The sequence below is a fragment of the Panthera tigris genome, chromosome B3 (assembly GCF_018350195.1).
Source record: "Panthera tigris isolate Pti1 chromosome B3, P.tigris_Pti1_mat1.1, whole genome shotgun sequence".
Lineage (NCBI taxonomy): Eukaryota > Metazoa > Chordata > Mammalia > Carnivora > Felidae > Panthera > Panthera tigris.
The window spans coordinates 144051166-144069194 of NC_056665.1; the positions used below are offsets into that span (position 1 = coordinate 144051166).

An 18029-nucleotide genomic window follows, 5' to 3' on the forward strand; every position below is an offset into this window, starting at 1 on the left:
TTCAGGGGAGGGGAGAGGAGGCTGCAGTGTTCCCAGAGTCACCCTCCAGCCGCATTGTCACTTCCTTCCTTTGCTGCCACCAAGTCCCTTTGGGAACTCCAGCAGGCCAGAGGGGCCCTTCTCCCGGTCAGGGCCCGCCCTTCCCCTGCTGGCTGTGGAGCACTGGGTGCTGAGGGGCCTGTAAGGAATGCTGCTGATGAGGGCCAGCTCCACAGAGGCCTGGGTCTGGGAGGACCAGGCCCCCCTGGTGGCAGTGCAGGCCCTCTTGTGGGAGAGATGTGGCCGGTGCCGGGAGCTCCCCTGGGCAAGTGCTGCCAGGGTCTCAGCCCGTCCCCCCCACCCCCCGCCCCGCCCCGCCCCAGGCCCTCCTCTGGTGAAATGGTTCGAGGGGACTAAACCCCAGACAAGTCAAGCCCACCCCTGGGTCCACTCCTCTCCTGGGGCCTGTGACTGGTCCATTGCAAAGACTTTCCTCCTCTCGAGATTCCCCTACTCTGCACAGTATAGCTCCCCACCTGTTAGTGGCCTTTAACATTTATTTGTGAAATGTTTTCATTTTTAACTCTCATAATATTTTGGATAGTGACACAATCACACAGCTCAGAATTTTTGTTAATGTTTACTTACTGATTTTGAGAGAGAGAGGGAGAGAGAGAACCCCAAGCAGGCTCGGTGCTATCCACACAAAGCCTGACGTGGGGCTCGAACTCACAAACTGTGAGATATGATCTTGATTTCAATCAAGAGTCAGATGCTTAACTGAGTGAGCCACCCAGGCGCCCCCACATAGCTCAGAATTGTAAACGTACAAAAAGGTTATAAGGTGAGATGTCTCCATATTCCCATCCCCTATATCCTTCCCCAGAAGCAACCAGGGGATCCTCACAGGATACTGGCCTTTGTAAAAAGCGATGCTCATCCGAGGAATATACGTGAATAACGAAATGTCAGGCATCCATGAGACCTCTTGCTGGAGGCGGCTGGGGACGCGGGCAGTCCTGTAAACAGAGCAAGTGATGAAGAACCTAACGCCGTCAGATTGCCAGAATCCTCAAATCATGGAATCTCAGGATGTTGGAAAAGAGGAATGTCATGAAAAGCCCCGCGGTTTCTGGGGCACCCACTGGGTGCCTGCCTGGCTGTGCTCCGCGATTTACGGCTTCCCCCCTTCCTGTGGATTCGGGGCAGCGGTAAGAGTCAGCTTCTGGATTCAGACACCCCGGGCTGGGACCCCAGCTCTGCACCTTCTTGGCTGTGTGACATTGAGCAAGTTACTCTCCCTCTCTGGGTTCCATCTCCTGGTGTAAAATTGGAAGCGTTACATGAGAAAACGCAAATATGGTGCTGGATGAGAGCCTGGCTTGTGGCTTGCACTCACCAAGAGGAGCGTTACTGCTCTTTGCACGCACGTCTCTCGTAAGCCTTTCCTGGCAACCTCCTGAGCGTGTGTCCCCTCCACTTCCAGGAGGGAAGACTGAGGCCTGAGGGGTGGAGCCACGTGTCTGAAAATACAGATGTGAGCGACGCAGCTCCCCAGGGGCCAGGTGGTCTTCGCGCCCAAATCCCCATCATCATGCCTTCCTTCTCCAAAATCCAGAAGCTCGCAGCTTCCGGTGCCCTGTCGGATGAGGGGGAGTTCTCAGCACCCAGGCCCTGAGAGGCTGCGGGGAAGCATCCCTGTCGTCCCCGCCTGGCCAGGCCCATGCGGTGCTGGGATTCCCAGAGAGCCCCTGCCATGCGACTGGCCTCTGCCACTGGTGGGGCCTTTGGGGGGAGCAAGCCTCCTGGCCGTTTTCCTGGAAATCCCACGGACTCGGAGAAGGGCCCCAGGGCAGCCCCAGGCCAGAAGAGACAGGAGCTGAACTTGACTTGCACTGCCCTGCACTCCTTGGAAGAGTGCTGGGCTTGAGGTGGGCCAGTCTCATGGAACAGCTGCAGGAGCCATTTCTCCCTGCCTCAGTTTCTCCATCAGGCAGACGCTGAAGGGATTGTGCTGCCGGCTTCCTCTGGGGGAGGGGGGAGGGGAGAGGCTTCATGGGTGATGGGAGGGGCACTATCTATTGGTAAACATTTGGCCTGGTGAGTGCGCGCGAGGGCGGGCATGCCCTGTGAGGGAGGTTCCCGGTCAGCTGTCCTGGCCGTCCCGTGGTCCCTGGGGAGGTCAGCAGACTCCAGCTGAGGTCTGGTGCAACTTCAGATACCCTTGAACAAGTGACTTCCCCTTTTGGGAAAGGTCAGTGGCAGCAGGGACCACAGCCTCAAGGCCTCAAACCCTGTGTCCACTTACACTCTGAGACTCAGTTTCCTCATCTGTCAACAGGGGATACAATGGCTCTGCCCAGTGCCGTTGGTGAGTGGGGCGTCCCCAGGATGAGGGAAGGGTCCCAGGTCGGGGACGGACAGGGAGAAGTGGGACTGGAGAGCTGGTTTAGGGCGGTGGTAAATGCATAGTCGTCTCGCAAAAGGAAGTGGCCTGTGCCATGGGGGAAGGGCTCAGTGACATCCTGGAATGCCCTAGACACCCAGTCCTGGGGAGTCCACCACACGGTCAACACTGCCCTTGCGACCGAGGCACTTTGGCCGGTCTTCCCAGTGAAGCCCAGCCCTTCATTCCTGCGCGATCCCCTCCCTGGGCCTTTGCACCTGCTGACCCTTGCTCCACGCTGCACCCTCCTTCTGCACATGACTGGACCTATCTGTGCCTCTGTTTCCCTCGTCTGTGAAAAGGGGGTAATGAAGGAGTGTCTGCTAATGCGCGTAAAGCACTTAGAACAGAGCTCGGCACCTGTGGAGGCCAACACACGTCAACTGACCACCCTCAGAATTGAAAGCAGGGTCTCAAACAGGTATTTGCACACCCACGTTCAAAGCAGCGTCACTCACGACGGCCACAGGGTAGCAGCAATCCAAGCGTCCACTGACAGGCCGTGTTGCATAAACAATGAAATATTCAGTTGGAAAAAGGAAGGAGAGTCTGACTCAGCTACAACACGGGTGACCCTTGGGGGCATCGTGCTGAGTGACATAAGCCAGTTACAAAAGGAGTAATGCTGTTATGATTCCACTTCTATGAGGTGCTTGGAATAGTCCAGTTTACAAAGAGAAAATGGAACAGTGGTTGCCAGGGGCTCGGGGAAGAAGAAACGGGGAGTTAACGTTTAATAAGTACAGAATTTCATTCTTGCAAGGTGAAAAATGTTCTGGAGAGGGATGGTGGTGAAGTAATAATAATATTGCATAATAATGTACACACCACCGAACCGTATACTTAAGATGGTCAAAATGGGAAATTACGTTATGCGTACTTCATCACAACTTTAAAAACCAACCAGCTGTCATTTCTGAGCAGAGGGAAGGGAGGCCGACTCGCTTTGTCCTGGGCTTCTGAGCCCTGGGCTGCCGGTGAGGAGCTGACCGCTACTGCTGGCCGGGAGCTGATACACTTGACTTCCGGGCTAGGCTGGAGGGGTCTGATGCCACTCTGCTCTGCCTGCTGTCCACCCCTCTCTTCCGGGTGGAGCTGGCCTGCTCTCCCCTACCCATCCCTCAGGGAGGTGGCCACTGGGACAGCAGCTGGCAGGAACACCCCCAACCGGCATCTGATGCTCATTTCCTGCTGAGGGTGGAATCCTTGGCTGGCCTTCTCTGGAAGTGTCTGCCTCTTGGGGAGGTTTCCTCATCTCTCCAGACGGGATAAAAGCAGCACCTGCCCCACTGGCTGTCGTCCCCTGGCCGTCTATGCAGCCCTGTTTTCAGAGGATTTCCCTTGTGTTGGGGGCTCCGTGTAGGAAGCACTTGACCTCCTATCTCAACTCAGGGAAAGGGGAAGTGAGTGGTACGACCACAAAGGAGAAGGCAACTTTTCCCAACTCTTGGCTGCTGCCCAGGGTGAGGCCATGGAGAGGGAGCCCGGGCAGCCCGGGCATCCAGGGATGAAGTTGGCCGCCCAGCACCTGCCCTGTGAAGTGTCCGTCCTGTCTCTGCTGATCAGGATCTGGGGCTCTGATGGGTGGTGGGGTGTGTGGGCCTGACAACCCCCTCCCCCGGACACACACCCACAATGACCCAGAAAACTTCAGATTCTCCAGTGATTTCCCAATCTGTTTGGGGAGAGGAGAGGAGAGGAGGGCTGGCAGGAAAGTGTGGGGATTGCACAATGTGGCCACAGGAGGCAATGAGCCAGGACCCCTTGGCTCCCACCCTCCTGGCCCCTGTCTGGCTGGATGAACTTGGGGGAGTGGCCTTTCATCCCCACAGTCTGTTCACTAGGGAGGAAATGGAATGACCCTCCCAGCCCCGGGGCACTGTGGCTCTGTTGGCTCCTCTGCAATGGTCACCGCCCCCCCCACCACCAGGGACTTAGGGAAAGAGAGTGTGGAATCCGTCTTACTGCCATTTCCTGAGGTCCCCCCACAAGTGCCCCCCAGGGACAGGATCTATAGCCAAGCCCAAGCCTGGTACTTGACCACCACTCCCAAGGAGGAAGAGGAAGTTCTTAGTGCAAAGGGCACCCCCAGCTCCCCTCTACCCCACCTACTCCCTGACCTCAGAGATCTTTGCCCAGCTGGTACGGGGAGCAGGAATCCACACATTGGGGGAGAGAGACCAAGGGCAGAGGCAAACAAAAGGTTGGAAGGGGCAGAGGCTCTAGCAAGAAGTAAAAGGGAAGCTGGTGCCCAGCTGGGGAATTCCTCAATGACACCACTCTTTCCAGAAGGCAAGAATTCCTAAAACAAGAAATGGGGAAGGGGGTGAGGCGCTAATGGTTGCTCTTCACCAGCAACGCCCCCCCCCCCGCCCTCCCCCCCCCCCCCCCCGCTCCCCCAGACCCAGAGAGAGGGAGAAACTGGGTTTGGATGAGGAAACTGAGGCCCAGAAAGGGGCCTGCCCTGCCCAAGGCCGGTAAGGACAAGGCTGCACTGCGTGAGGATCAAGCCTGAGCTGCAGGGGTCTGGGCCTGGTGCCTCGGAAGACGTCCCGGCCCCACCCCAATCCCAGAAAGGGAAAGTGCCCCCGCGGGAGTCCGGCAGCACGGTGTGCAACCTCGGGCGACTTGGAGGTCACGTCACCTTTCTGAGCCGTTACCCCCTTTCGAGCCAGGCTTGTGAACGAGCGGATGCCAAGCCCCCAGCACGGTGCGCTGTGTCAGTAGCTGGCCAGCCCTGCGGCCCCCTTCCCCTCCCCGCCTCCTCCAGCAGCGCCGCCCCCCTGCCTCCCGGATACCCGGAGCGGGGACGCCCCAGAGGGGGCAACCCTCGCGCGGCCCAGGGAGTCAGGGTGGGACGGTCCCCGGGACCCCGCGGGGAGAGAGCTCGGGAGCCGGGGCGGGTGCTGGCTCTGTGACGCGGGACAGAGGTCCCGAGCCCCTTCCAGCCGGCCAATCAGAAGCCGTGGTCGGACAATGCCAGCGCCTGGCGGGTCCCCGTCCGCCCAGGGTGCGGTTCCCGCGCCCCCAAGCCGCGGCGACGCCCGGCCAGCCCCACCACCCCGCCCGGGCTGGTGCCAAGCAGTGCCGCCCCCACTCCCCTCGGCGGGGCGCGCGCGACTCGGGACTCGGGGACACTCGGGCCCGGCCCCCGCCCGCGGGGTTTCCGCGCCTGCCGCGGGCGGGGCAGGAGGGCGGGCGGGGGCGGGGGCGGGGTCTGCGACTATTTCAGGCGGCGCCGGGCTCTGCGGGGACAGCGGCGGCCCGGCCCGGACACAGTAAGTGACCTCCACCCGCGCAGCGTCTGTCCCCCGCCGCTCCGCGCGGCTGCCCGCCCGCCTCCGCCCCGGGTTCCCGGCCGATCCCCCGACGGAGCGGCCTGGGCACGTGCGGACCGAGGGGGCAGAAGGCTCCGAGGGCCCCAGGCCTCCGGCGGCCCCACTTCTAGGGAAACTGAGGCCCCTGGGCTGAGCGGCGGCGCGTCAGGGTGCAGGGGGCCCGGATTTGGTGCCCCCAGCCAAGAGCTCCGTCCTGCAAGAGGCAGGGGGGAGGAGTGTGGGGGCAAGGCGCAGGGGTCTCTGGTCCTTCTGCAGTAGGGAGGCTGAAGGCGGTGGGGCTGGCTGGCTTGTGTGACCTAGGCCAAGTCACTCTGCCTGCCTGGGTCTGGGTGTCCTCACTTGGGGGGATGGCTGTGCCCTCCGTCTCTGGGCCAGGACAGAGGAGCCAGGGACAGAGGCTGTGAGAAACTGTGGGCCTCAGCCCTGACCCAGAAAGGAGGTAAAGGGGTGTGCGGTGCCTGAGAAGAAGCTGGGAGGCCGGGATGGGGTGGGGGGGGGGAGGGTGCTGCTGGGCCACAGGCTGTGGTCACATGATATGACTGAGCCAGTCCCTTGTGTCAGCGTGCCTAGCCTAGAGCCCAGGCTTGAAGGGACGCCTTTCCTGCCCTCCTCCGCTCTACCCCAATGCTGAGGTTGGCTTGACAGACAAGGGGACACACGACAACCTCCCCTTCCTTACAAAGGCTGGCTGGGGGCCAGCACATGGCGGTGGGGTTTTGCCACTTCCTTCAGCAGCCCTGTGAGGTGGGGGTCGTCATCTTCATTTCACAGATGGGGAAACTGAGGCCGATGAAGGAAGGGAGTTATTGCCCACATGCTAGTGAGTGGTGCAGCTGATCCCCTAGCCCATTAACTTTCCACTGCACCAGCCGCCTCTGAAAATCAAGTCCCGGGACCGAGCCAAGGGGGCTGCTGCTTTCTCAAGGTGTGAGAAAGATTTTGTGTCATAGAGGCAAGGAGGCAGCGATGTCGTGTGGGGACCTGCAGGAGCCAGGTCTGGAGGTCAGATAGAGCCTAGCATGTGTGGGGACCGAGGAGGTGTGGGACAAGGAAGGGAGGGCAGAAGTGGGGCCTGGCCACTCAGGGTGGTGCCCAGTAGCCCCGGCCTGCTGGCCAGACCAGCTCCTGTGGGTGTGCAGTGTGACAACAGGACAGATTGGGAGAGGGCTGGGGCAGTGGGTGGGAAGGGCGGGAGAGCCTGGCGGCCTTGCACCTTGGCTTTGGGGCTCCCCGGAGCACCCCCTGCTTGGTCCTGGAGCGGAACCCTCAGCCCAAATGGCACAGGGAGACAGCTGAGGTCCAGCGGTGTTGGACTCTGCTGAGGGCACTTGGTGAAGCCACTTGGGAGAAACTCAGGCCATCTGCCCCCCCAAGCGGCTCTGGCCAAACTCAGGGGTTTGTGCTGAGGCCCTGGAGGGATGTGGGGGCGGGGGGTAGTTGGGCTGGTGAGGATGTAGCAGGGGCTGTGAAAAGGGTCTGACAGCCCTGATCCATGCCTGCTATGGGCTTGAGGCAAGGCATCTCCCTCCTTGCCTCAATTTCTCCTGGATGATGGATCATCCTATCTGCCTTGCAGAGTTGCCGCAGAGGTGAATCAAAGTCACCATGTTCTATGAGTCACAACTTGTCGTGTTTGCTCTTGGGTGGCGGGGCAGGCACCAGGGTGGTGGATCGCCCCAGTCATCAGGGAGGCCTGATCCTATCTGCTCCCCATTCCCAGCCCTGCCTTGCTCCCCTCTCCTGGGCTCAGCCATGTTCCCCTCCACCGGCCTTGCTCTGATAATGGTTACGGTGCTGGGGGGGGGGGGGGGAGGGTGGTGGTGCTGGGCACAAGGGGGTCCTGCCTCTCTGAATGCAGCCTGTGAGGCGGTGGGGGACAGGGAGGCAGGAGAACGCAGCACCCGGTGATCTGAGTTCCAGGCCCAGGCTGTTGACCGCAGGCACATTTCCCCGATTCAGTTCTGTGTGATGAGGACAATAAATCCCCTCCTTTAAGGGAATGAGGAAGAGGAGGGATGGGCACCTGGGGAGGGCGTGGGAAGTGGAGGCTTTTGTGGTGACAGTGTCACCGAATTTGGGACCGGCGGGGTAAAGCAAGAGCCAGGAAGCCTGGCTTCTGGTCTGAGTTGCTGGGTGACCTCAGATAGCTCGGTGCCTCGTCGGGCCCCTGGCCTCTGCTGGCGTGTGAAAGCCTCTCTGAGGTCCCTTCCCACCCCTGGAAGTTTGAGGGGCGCTACGCTTTCCAGACCTGAGCCCCAAAGCCAGGATGGCGGGTGGGGCTCTGCTCCCCTCATGGTCCCAGCAGGAGCAACAGCCATGTTTCTGCTCAGAGCATCCCTCTGGGACTCCACACAGACAAGAAGAACCAGGCAAGATGGAGCGGCCGCTGGTGCCGTGACCCTTGTGGACCTCAGTTCTTGCTCTGTGCAGAGGCGCAGCAGCCCGGGCTCTGCCTCCTCTCCCGGGGTCTCACGGGATGCAGGATGGCACTCGCACCCTCCGGTCCTTTCTCCTGGCCCAGGAGGATTCGCCGAAATGAAGTGAAGGCCCCCTCTGCCTGGGACACCTGGCACGCCCAGATTCCTCCCTGCCTCTGGTGATCTCGGGAGGGACTGGGCAGTACTGGAAGAGAAACCATAGGTGCTGAGAAACTGGTGTCCGGGGAGGGAGCTGAATTGTTCGTGCCGCTCTGGGCCGGGATCACCAGACCTGGAAGGTCACACGGTGAAAACAGGCCAAGCAGGCTCATGGCGGCCCCTGCGGATGTGTGCCGGGGCCTGTCTGCTGCAGCCGCTCTTACCTTCCCTCTCCCCTTGCCTGTTGCCCATCTGCAGGCCCGAGTCGGGGTGATGCTGAAGATGATGACCTTCTTCCAAGGCCTACCCGGCCAGCAGACTGTCCCAGGGGTTCCCGACCTCCCCACAAGCTCCCAGAAGTTGCCCCCCGCCTCAGAGGTGGAATCAGAGGCCTCCATGTCGGAGGCCTCTTCTGAGGACCTGGTGCCACCCCAGGAGGCCAAGGGAGCCCCGCACAGGGATGAGGAAGAGGCTACCAAGAAGAAGAAGAAGAAGAGGCCAAAAGGACTGGCCAACGTGTTCAGCGTCTTCACCAAAGGAAGGAAGAAGAAGGGTCAGCCCAGCTCGGCACAGCCAGAGGGCCAGCCCGAGTCCCAGCCTGAGCCGAGTGGCCCGCTGCCCACAGGTAGGCCGGGGCCCCGGGCGGCGTGGGTACCCGGGATCGGAGCCGGCGGGGGCGCCCCGGGCAGGGCTGGGGCGCACGCCGGCGAGCGGGGCGCGAGCGCGGGAGAGACGGGCTCGGCCCCCGCCGCGCCGGGAGGAGGCCGACCCGCTTCCGCCCGGGCCGGGGCGCGCGACGCCCCCTCCCGGGCGCCCGCTGACGGCGTGTCCCCGGCCCCGCAGCGGAGGAGCTCAAGGCGGACCTGGAGCGCGGGCGGCTGGAGGCGGCGCGGCCGCTGCTGGTGCTGGAGCGCGAGCTGCAGGCGGCGGCGGCGGCGGGCGGCGAGAGCGCGGAGGAGCTGGTGCGGCGCCAGAGCAAGGTGGAGGCGCTGTACGCGCTGCTGCGCCACCAGGTGCTCGGCCTGCTGCTGCGGCCGCTGGACGTGGCGCCCGAGCGGCTGCGCCAGGCGCTGGCGGTGCTGACGGAGCAGGAGCGCGAGGACCGCCGGGCGGCGGCGGCGGCGGCGGCGGCGGCGGCCGGGGGCTCCGGGGCGCTGGTGGCCGCGCGGCCCCGGCGCTGGCTGCAGCTGTGGCGGCGCGGCGTGGAGGAGGCGGCCGAGGAGCGCCTGGGCCGCCGGCCGGCCGCGGGCGCCGAGGGCCTCTCGGAGGCCGAGCGCACCTTTCTGCACATGGGCCGCACCATGAAGGAGGACCTGGAGGCCGTGGTGGAGCGACTGAAGCCGCTGTTCCCCGCCGAGGTGGACGTGGTGGCCGCCTACGCCGAGAGCTACCACCGGCACTTCGCGGCCCAGCTGGCGGCCATGGCGCAGTTCGAGCTGTGCGAGCGCGACACCTACATGCTGCTGGTCTGGGTGCAGAACCTCTACCCCAAGTGAGTGAGGAGGCCGCGCTGGGAGCGGTGCTCGGCGAGTCTCTGCCGTCTGTCTGGCCCCAGAGACTCAAAGGAGCAGGGCCCGCGCTGGGTCTGCTTTGCACTCGGAACCCTTCGTTTCCTGGCTTCAGCCACCTTCCACAGGTGGGGAAACTGAGCCGCCGAGAACGGCAGGGACTTCGTCATTCGTTCCTGAGCTCCCATCCTGAGGAGGGGGCCAGGTGGTGACCATCCAGGGCAGGGAGGGCGGTGGCAGAGGAGACCAGGGACCGTGGGAACCAGGAGCAGGGGCCCTGACCAGCCTGAGTCACTTGAGGGAGCCGTCCAGGAGGTGGTGGAGGAGGAGAAAGAGGAGGGAAGGGAGGGGGAACCAAATTCTGCCCGCGGCCGGAAGGGAGAGAGGCGGGCGGGGAGGGGACACGGCAGGCCTGGAAGAAACTGGAGAATGATGTCCCCGCAAAAGGAGTCATCTTCCACCGCCCAGAGGCTGAGCCCTGACACGTTCTGGCAGCTGTGCAGAGCTTGCCAGTGTTTGGATTTACCCGGCAGGCTATGGGGCACTCCCAGGGGTGCAGCAGGGCTGTGTGGCCATCGAGCCGGGTCACCCCGTGAGCCCACTGCAGAGCTGGGTTCTGGCCACTGAGGCCCAGGGCTCCCTGGGTGGGAGGCTGGCTCTGCTAACAGAGTGCCTCGGGGTGTCTCGGGTCTCCTCTGATTGACCCAGACTCTGCGGGGCCCTGAGCGCATCTGTCAGTTGTACAAGCAGGGTGAGGAAAGACTGGCAGCGCCGTGTGGAAAGGTCCAGGGCACGGAATGCCGGGGGCTCCTATGGGGGCTGACCCTGGTCCCCAGTGTGAAGCCTGCAGGAAGCCTGGAGGTATAGACAGCGTAAGCAGTGTCTGAGGGTCTCGGAGATAAATCTGGGTGGCCAGGGGTCTCAGCTGGTGCTGGTGTGTCGGCCTCCAGCAGGGGGCGAGAGGAAGGGCCCTGCGGGGGCAGTGGGCGAAGCAGCAGGGTGCAGGGAGATTGGCATAGGGCAGGAGCTGTGGGAGAGACAGGCCGGTCGTGAGCCAGTTTCTTCTTGCTTATCCTAACTCACCAGGAAACGCTGGGCACTTGCATCTCAACCTTCCTGTCCCAGTGACCTCAGGGCTTTTGGCCTGGGGGCCACTGGGGTCAGCGCAGCAGGAAAGTGAGGCCAGCTGAGTGGAGCCGTGGGGAGAGGGAGTCTCAGGAGGTGCCGTCGGGGCCTTTGTGGTCAGAGTGGCCAGAATGCAGGGAACAGAGGGACGCAGCCACATCCAGACAGGGGAGAGGGGCAAGTGTCCAGGCGGACAAAGGCCTCTGAGGAAGTGCCAGGGCTGGGCAGTCCCTGGGGACCCGGGGTCCCACACAGGCGCCACAGAATGAGTGGAGTAGCTGGGGTGGGGCAGCCCTTCCGGCCGGGACTGACCCACCCTTCGGGGGCAGCAGGGCCAACCTGGGGGTGGTGGAATAGGGCTGGCAGGATGCCCGAGGCCAGCAGTGAGGGGATGAGGTCGGGGCGAGGCCGAGAGCGAGTGGCTTGTCTCACAGCTGCCACCAAAGGAGCCGGGTTTTATCTGTATGAGACGGAGGCCTTGTGGCAGGGAGGAGGCCGGAGTTGGGTTCGAGAGGCAGTTCCGCCTGCCGGCTGGAGGAGGGATTGCTGGGGACGAGGGTGGGAGCCCGGAGGCTGGAGAGGACGCCTCTGCCATGACCCCGGGGAGAGCTGGTAGAGGCCGGGCATCAGGCGGGCTTCTGACCTGAGCCAAACTGGGCAGACAGAGACGGAGAAGCAGGGATGGGGGAGGGCGATCGAGTTCTGGGCCCGCCAGGAACTGAGGCTGCGAAGGCGGGCTCTCGCTCAGCGAGGCGCCGAGGGGGTGCAGGCTTCCTCATGCTAGCCCCCCTTTGCCTGCAGTGACATCATCAACAGTCCGAAGCTGGCCGGGGAGCTGCAGAGACTCAGGCTTGGGAGCCTCCTGCCCCCCAGGCAGATCCGGCTGCTGGAGGCCACGTTCCTGTCCAATGAGATGGTGAGTCCAGCGCCAGGGCGGGGGTGGCGAGGGGGGGGGGGCAGGAAGGAAGCTAGGGGAGGCTCGGAGACAGGACGCAGGCAAGGAGCTTGACAGGGACTCTTCCACGTGGGCAGGGTGATGGGGCTCCGTGCTACCCTAACCTGCCTCTCCTCCCCACAGACCAGTGTGAAGGAGTTGATGGCCCGTGCCCTGGAGCTAGAGTGTCAGCGCTGGGCCCGGGATGTGGCTCCCCAGAGGCTGGACAGCCACTGCCACAGCGAGCTGGCCATTGACATCATCCAGGTAGCACAGCCGGCCCCTCGTGCTCTCGTACAGGCTGCGTGCAAGAAGCCGTGCACCGTGCGGGGCCCACACCCATGGGATCCCTGCGTGTGCACACGCACGTGTCCACTCCGAGCACCACCCGCCCCTTGTTCCCGCATGTTCCCCGGTCCTGGTCCAGGTGGGCTCTCGCTCAGCTCTCCCCTCACCCCTGCAGATCGTCTCCCAGGGCCAGGCCAAGGCCGAGAGCATCACCCTTGACCTGGGCACGCAGATAAAGCAGATGCTGCTCCTGGAGCTGGCCACATTCCTGAGGAGGTGGGTGTGTGGTGGGGGGGGGGGGGTCTGCCTAGCCACTCCTCTCAGAGCCGTCTCTCCTCCCTTGTGGCCCAGGTGGGTATCCCTTTCCTGCCTCTGGGGTGTCTGTCACTATAAGCAGGAGTCCTTTCTGCCCCCACACCTCCCCCGGGACCCCTGAGCGCCTCAGGTGATCTGACCACCCACCCCCTCCCACTCAGCAAGAAGCTCTCAGCACTGCAGCCTCCAGCTGCAAAGAGGACCCCCCCCCCCCCCCATGAGGCTGCTGGCCTCCTTTCTGGTGGCGCGCCGGGTCTCCAGCCCTGCATTTCTCTTGGCTGCTCCCCACCCCTCACCCCCTCTCTAGTCCTCCAGCTATAGAGGGATCTGGGGGGAGGAGTGGGGGCAGCGGGAGCCTTGACCCCACTGGCTTTAGCGTGTGAAGCCGGTTCCGTGATGCTCGGGGGCCAGCAGCCCCTCCCTGGACTGCAGGGAGCCTGTCAACCGGAAAAGCACTCTGTAGACCCAGGGAGGCTGCTGGGCTGGCCGGAGGCTGCTATTGTCCCGGTGTTTGTGCGGGTCCGGCATGTGCCCCTTCCGGTTTCAACAGCTACCAGCGAGCCTTTGATGAATTTCTGGAGAGAGGCAAGCAGCTGAGAAATTACAGGGCCAATGTCATTGCCAATATCAACAACTGCCTGTCCTTCCGGTAAGGGCGCTAGGAGGGGTTTGTGGGAGCGGGAATCACTGGGCCTGCCAGCCTATTGGAGGGAAGGGCAGCTGGAAGGGGGAGAGGAGTTGCAGGGTTCGGGAGGGGGTGGAGGGTGCAGCATAAGCGAAGATGTGGAATTCGAACGAGCATGGCCTGTGAGTTGATCGGGGTCTGTAGGGGCAGCGGCAGCAACGTTTATCAAGTGCTGGTGGGCCAGCACTCCTGCGGAGGATTTATTTCTTATTTTATTCTCATGACACCCTTGTGAAGTAGGCGCAGTGGTTACATCTGTGAAGCAGATGTGGGTTAAGAGCATGTGGTGCAGGTGTTTCCAGGGGCTGAGAAGGGCTGGGTGCTGCCTGGGGCGCAGAGATGGGTTGACTTGGACTTGCTTCCACAGGGAATGGGGAGTCACAGAAGGTTCTAAAGTGAAAAGGTGGTTTAGGAAGGTTTGCCGAGGGCATTGGGCTCTCTGGGTATGGGGCTGTAGGTTGACCTCCCTGCCTCCATCCATGTCCTTCCAGGACAGCCATGCAGCAGAAATGGCAGACACAAGACCTCCCCGGCCACCTGCTGGGCCCCCTGAGTGAGCTCAAGAGTCATGGCTTTGACACCCTGCTCCAGAGCCTGTTCGGGGACCTGAAGGTAGAGGGAGCCCCCCGCCCTGGGATGCACGCTGAGCTTAGCATTGGAGGGGGGCACAGAGGGGGCCCGGGAGGGGAGGAAGGGCAGAAGCCAGTGCCTGGCACTTGTGCGGCCAGCTTTGAGGCCCATGCTGCCCAGGCGATGGGGGCCATGGAGGGCTTTGACCTCGTCCCCACCACTTCAGCCCGGACTTGGTCTCAGAGGGGTTGCCCAGGGCTGGGAGCACGCAGAAAAGCTTTAGTGCCCCTCCCCACATCAAGACCCCGTCCTGAGCCTGCACGCTTTTTCTCCAGCTCCCCCATACCCACCTGCCCATGCCGTGTCCCCATGCCCGACTCCCAGCTGTGATGCCCAGAGCCTTTGATGGCCACTGCCTCATCTGTTCTGGGCCAAAAAATACACAGAAAGCCCTTGGCTCCCATAGCAGAGGACGAGGCAAGGGTCCCTGGAAATGAAGAGGAGGGTTCCCTGCCTGCTTTCTGTGGGAGCCCGCCTTGTCCCTGCTGCTCAGGACAGGCGGCCATGAGTGGCCAGCCAGTGGTGAAGGCCGGGCAGTGACCCTGGGTGACTTGGCACAGGTCTTTAGAGGCTCAGCCAAGCACAAACCCTTGTTTATGCAGGAATTTATTTATTTCAGAGGGGGCGGTGGAAAAGGCCCCAAGGCAGACAGATGGTTGTCCTGGCTCCAGAGCTGCAGCTGGATGACCTTGGAGAAGGGTACACGGACCCTGTCTCCACTTCCCGTCTGTGAACGGGGACTTGAGTTCCCTGGGGAGTCCTCGAGACCCCCTTGCCCCTGCACTGGGCCCTGTGTGTCCGCGTGCGTGTGTCTGCGGCTGGTGGCCCTTCCTCTGTAGGGCGTGACCAGACATCCTGCCTCTCTCCTGTCACAGCCGCTGTTTAAGAGGTTTACACAGACCCGCTGGGCCGCCCCCGCGCAGACCCTGGAGGAAATCATCTCCACCGTGGGCGAGAGGCTGCCTGAGTTTTCAGAACTGCATGACTGTTTCCGGGAGGTGAGGAGGTGCCGGGCTGATGGCTGGGCCCGGCGGGGAGGGGCGGGAGGGACAGTCTGGACACACGCTATCGTGCATATACATACTCAGAAAACACATGCACACACACACATGCACACGTACCACTCTTTTGCTTGGCCTCTGCCCCTCCCCGGACTCCTGGCTTCAAGGCTTCGAGGGAAGGTGGTGAGCTCCCCACCGGTGATGGCTCACGCGTCCCCGCCTGCTCGCCTCCCAGGAGCTCATGGAGATTGTACACCTGCACCTGGTGAAGGAGTACATCGTCCGCCTCAGCAAGCGGAGCCTGGTCCTCAAGTCCGCGGAGCAGCAGCAGCAACTGGCGGGTCACATCCTGGCCAATGCCGAGCTCATCCAGCGTTTCTGCACTCAGAACGTAAGCTCCCGTCTACCCTTCCCAAGCGCCACTGGGATGGGCGGCCCCTCCCCCCAAGTCCGTTCAGGGCCAGGCACGACCCCAGGCCACTCCAAACCCGATCGGTTCTGACCTGAACTTCTCTGAGCCCTTGGGTGCCTTTTGGGGAAGGGGCAGCCTACCTCCAACCACACCTGTGCCTGCAGGGCTCCCCAGCGACCTGGCTGCATCACGCCCTCCCCAAGCTTGCCGAGATCATTCGCCTGCAAGACCCCAGTGCCATCAAGATTGAGGTGGCCACTTATGCGGCCTGGTACCCTGACTTCAGGTGAGAAACAAGGGCGCCACGGGACCTGGGCAGTCAGCATGGCCCTGCTGGACCCGGTCGGAGCCTGGTAGGGCCGGAGTCGGTCCCTGCAGGGCTGGTAGAGCTCAGATACTGGCCTTGAGGATGCAGTCCCAGCAGTTAGCCTGTGCAGAGGGCTGACTGTGTGCCCGACGCTGCCAGGACCTTTACAGCAGCTCATGCGTCTGAAGCTCACTGACCACCTTATGATGCTGGTGAGGTCTGGAGAGCTTAAGGAACTTGTCTAAGGTGACACAGCTGGTCAGTGGTAAAGCCAAGATGGCAAAGCCAGGTAGTCTGGCTCCACAGTCCATGGTTCTAGCCTAATAAGATACTGCCCTCAGAGGGGAAACTGAGACCAGAGAGACTAGGGACCTGCTAGAGGCCATGGCAAGTCAGGAGTGAAGCTGGGGTCCACCGCTGAGGTCATCCTAGGGATCCTCAGAGTGGAGGTGCAGCCCCCCGCTGCCTGAAGGTCTGGTGAAGTAGGGCAGTTTTTTCTCTAGGCTGAGTCCTCTGACATGACAGGGAAAGTTTGCACAGTCTTGAGTTGGAGTGCTTAGCCTAGTCCAGCCTAGTCTAGTCTCTGGCTGATCCACTCCATCCATCCACCTACCTGTCTACTTATCTATACGCTCATCCATCCATCCATCCATCCATCCATCCATTTATCCATTCACTCATCAACCCATCCACCCATCCATCCATTCACTCATCAACCCATCCACCCATCCATCCATTCACTCATCAACCCATCCACCCATCCATCCATCCATCCATCCATCCAGTCATCCAACCAATCAATTATCCATCCATCCATCCATCCATCCATCCATCCATCCATCCAAACACCCATCTACATGTCTACTCATTTACCCATCTGTGTAGCTATCCAGCCATCCGCTCATCCACCCTTCTACCTATCTCCAACTGTCTAACCTTCTGCCTACTCATTCATCCATCCATCCATTTAGCTACCTGTTCATCTACCCGTCTACGTCTACCCATGCATCCATTCATCCCATCCATCTTCCCCCTTACCTACCTATCCATCCACTCATCCGCTTACCCGTCCATCCACCCACCCATACAAACACCAATATACTCATCTACCCATCCATCGAGGTATCCATCCATTTGATCAGTCACCTGTCTACCTATCCAACAATCCATCTACCTCCCCACCCACTCATTCATCCATTTATCCATTCACCTACCTAGTCATCCATCCGTCTACTCATCCATCCATTCACTGATCTGCCTATCCATCCATTTATCCATCTACCCATCCATCTACTCACCAACCCACTTACCCATCCCCTCATCCATCCATCCCCTCATCCATCTACCCACCTGTCCCCCATCCATCCATCTATCCATCTACCCACCCACCCACATGTCCATCCATCTACCCATCCATCCTCCCTTGCTCCCTCCATCTACCCATTATTGAGTGGTGTCCTGCTTAGTGCCAAACTCTGTTCTCGCTATATGCGTTACTTCTGCAATGAAGTAGAAGACAGAACAGTCTCAGTCCTCCCTCGTGTAGGTTGCAGCGTGATGAGAGTCATAATGAAGTGATCAGGCACAGAAATAAACTTATGAGCTGTAAGGATGGTTTAAGCAAGGTTGTGAATGACAGGAGGTGCTGACTTTAGAGATGGGAAATCTTGGGGGAGGTGACATTTTAGCTGAGACCCGAAGAGTAAGGAGCCGCTCACCTCCAGAGTGTGGGGAAGAATATTTCAGGAGGAACAGCCAGTGCAGAGGTCTGAGGTGGGCAGGGGTTCGGTGCACTCCAGGGAAGGACAGGTGTCCAGGGTCCTGGAGTACAGCGGGCAAAGGATCGAGTGAGTCCCCCTCATGGGCAGGGGCTTGGCTGCGGGGCCCTGTGGCTTGGGCCAGGTGTCTGGGGAGCTGGAAAGAGGGGTGAGCAGGGGTGTTGGTGACTAGACTGGACTGACAGGATGCTTTCCTTGCCAGCAAAGGCCACTTGAGTGCCATCTTGGCCATCAAGGGAAACCTATCGAGCAGTGAGGTCAAGAGCATCCGAAGCATCCTGGACGTCAGCACGGGGACACATGAGCCCTTCAAGTCCCTATTTTCGCTTATAAAAGTTGGTTAGCTTTTCCTGCCACCTGACCTGCTTGTGAGCATACAGTGAGCATCGGGCACCACCCCGCTTGGTGGGCAGCCACCCACTTGGGGGCTGTTCAGACCAGCCCCCGCTTCTTGGCCCCTCGACAGGCTTCCGGCCTACTGCTGCTGCTTCTGCCCAGCCTTGGCTAAGGCACAAACCCCTGGGCAGCTAGAATTGGATAGGCCCCGATTTGTTTACTGGTCCAGCTGGGGGCGGGACACCCAGTGTGGGGAGCTGCATGGAGCTGGGCTCAGCACGTCTATGGACTCGAAGGCAGAATTGGAAAGGCAAGGAGGCAAAAATGAACTCTTATCCAGGGCCTCGGCCTCCTGGGTCCTCCATGCACTG

The 18029-nt window shown here is 61.4% G+C and overlaps 1 protein-coding gene and 1 long non-coding RNA gene across 4 annotated transcripts; one reads left to right on the top strand and one right to left on the bottom strand.

Moving 5' to 3' along the window:
• Positions 1-752: 752 nt before the first annotated feature.
• On the bottom strand, positions 753-5424 carry LOC122239719. 2 transcript variants are annotated; one of them, XR_006219131.1, is made up of 4 exons: positions 5070-5424; positions 4546-4727; positions 1379-1502; positions 753-998 (listed from the first exon to the last, which is right to left on the bottom strand). It is a non-coding gene; the product is annotated as an uncharacterized LOC122239719 (long non-coding RNA). The 2 variants fall into 2 exon arrangements; XR_006219129.1 differs by lacking the exons at positions 753-998; positions 1379-1502 and adding an exon at positions 3158-3746.
• Positions 5425-5602: 178 nt separating this feature from the next.
• Positions 5603-17683, top strand: TNFAIP2 (TNF alpha induced protein 2). 2 transcript variants are annotated; one of them, XM_042990641.1, is made up of 12 exons: positions 5606-5703; positions 8598-8964; positions 9183-9831; positions 11774-11888; positions 12051-12173; positions 12370-12470; positions 13060-13158; positions 13686-13806; positions 14700-14822; positions 15061-15216; positions 15402-15523; positions 17525-17683. In XM_042990641.1, exons 2-12 carry the CDS (start codon positions 8613-8615, stop codon positions 17664-17666), a joined length of 2103 nt encoding a protein of 700 aa, XP_042846575.1. In that variant the 5' UTR covers positions 5606-5703; positions 8598-8612; the 3' UTR covers positions 17667-17683. The 2 variants fall into 2 exon arrangements, with proteins under 2 accessions (XP_042846576.1, XP_042846575.1); XM_042990642.1 differs by lacking the exons at positions 15402-15523; positions 17525-17683 and having other exon boundaries at positions 5603-5703; positions 14993-15181.
• The last annotated feature ends 346 nt before the right edge of the window (positions 17684-18029 follow it).

What these genes read in the sequence shown, in the direction of transcription:
- TNFAIP2 (XM_042990641.1), top strand. Translation starts at nt 8,613, where the DNA reads ATGCTGAAGATGATGACCTTCTTCCAAGGCCTACCCGGCCAGCAGACT. An exon ending in GTGCAGAACCTCTACCCCAA is followed by an intron (nt 9,832 to 11,773) that starts GTGAGTGAGGAG and finishes CTTTGCCTGCAG; the next exon opens with TGACATCATCAACAGTCCGA. An exon ending in AGCGTTTCTGCACTCAGAAC is followed by an intron (nt 15,217 to 15,401) that starts GTAAGCTCCCGT and finishes CTGTGCCTGCAG; the next exon opens with GGCTCCCCAGCGACCTGGCT.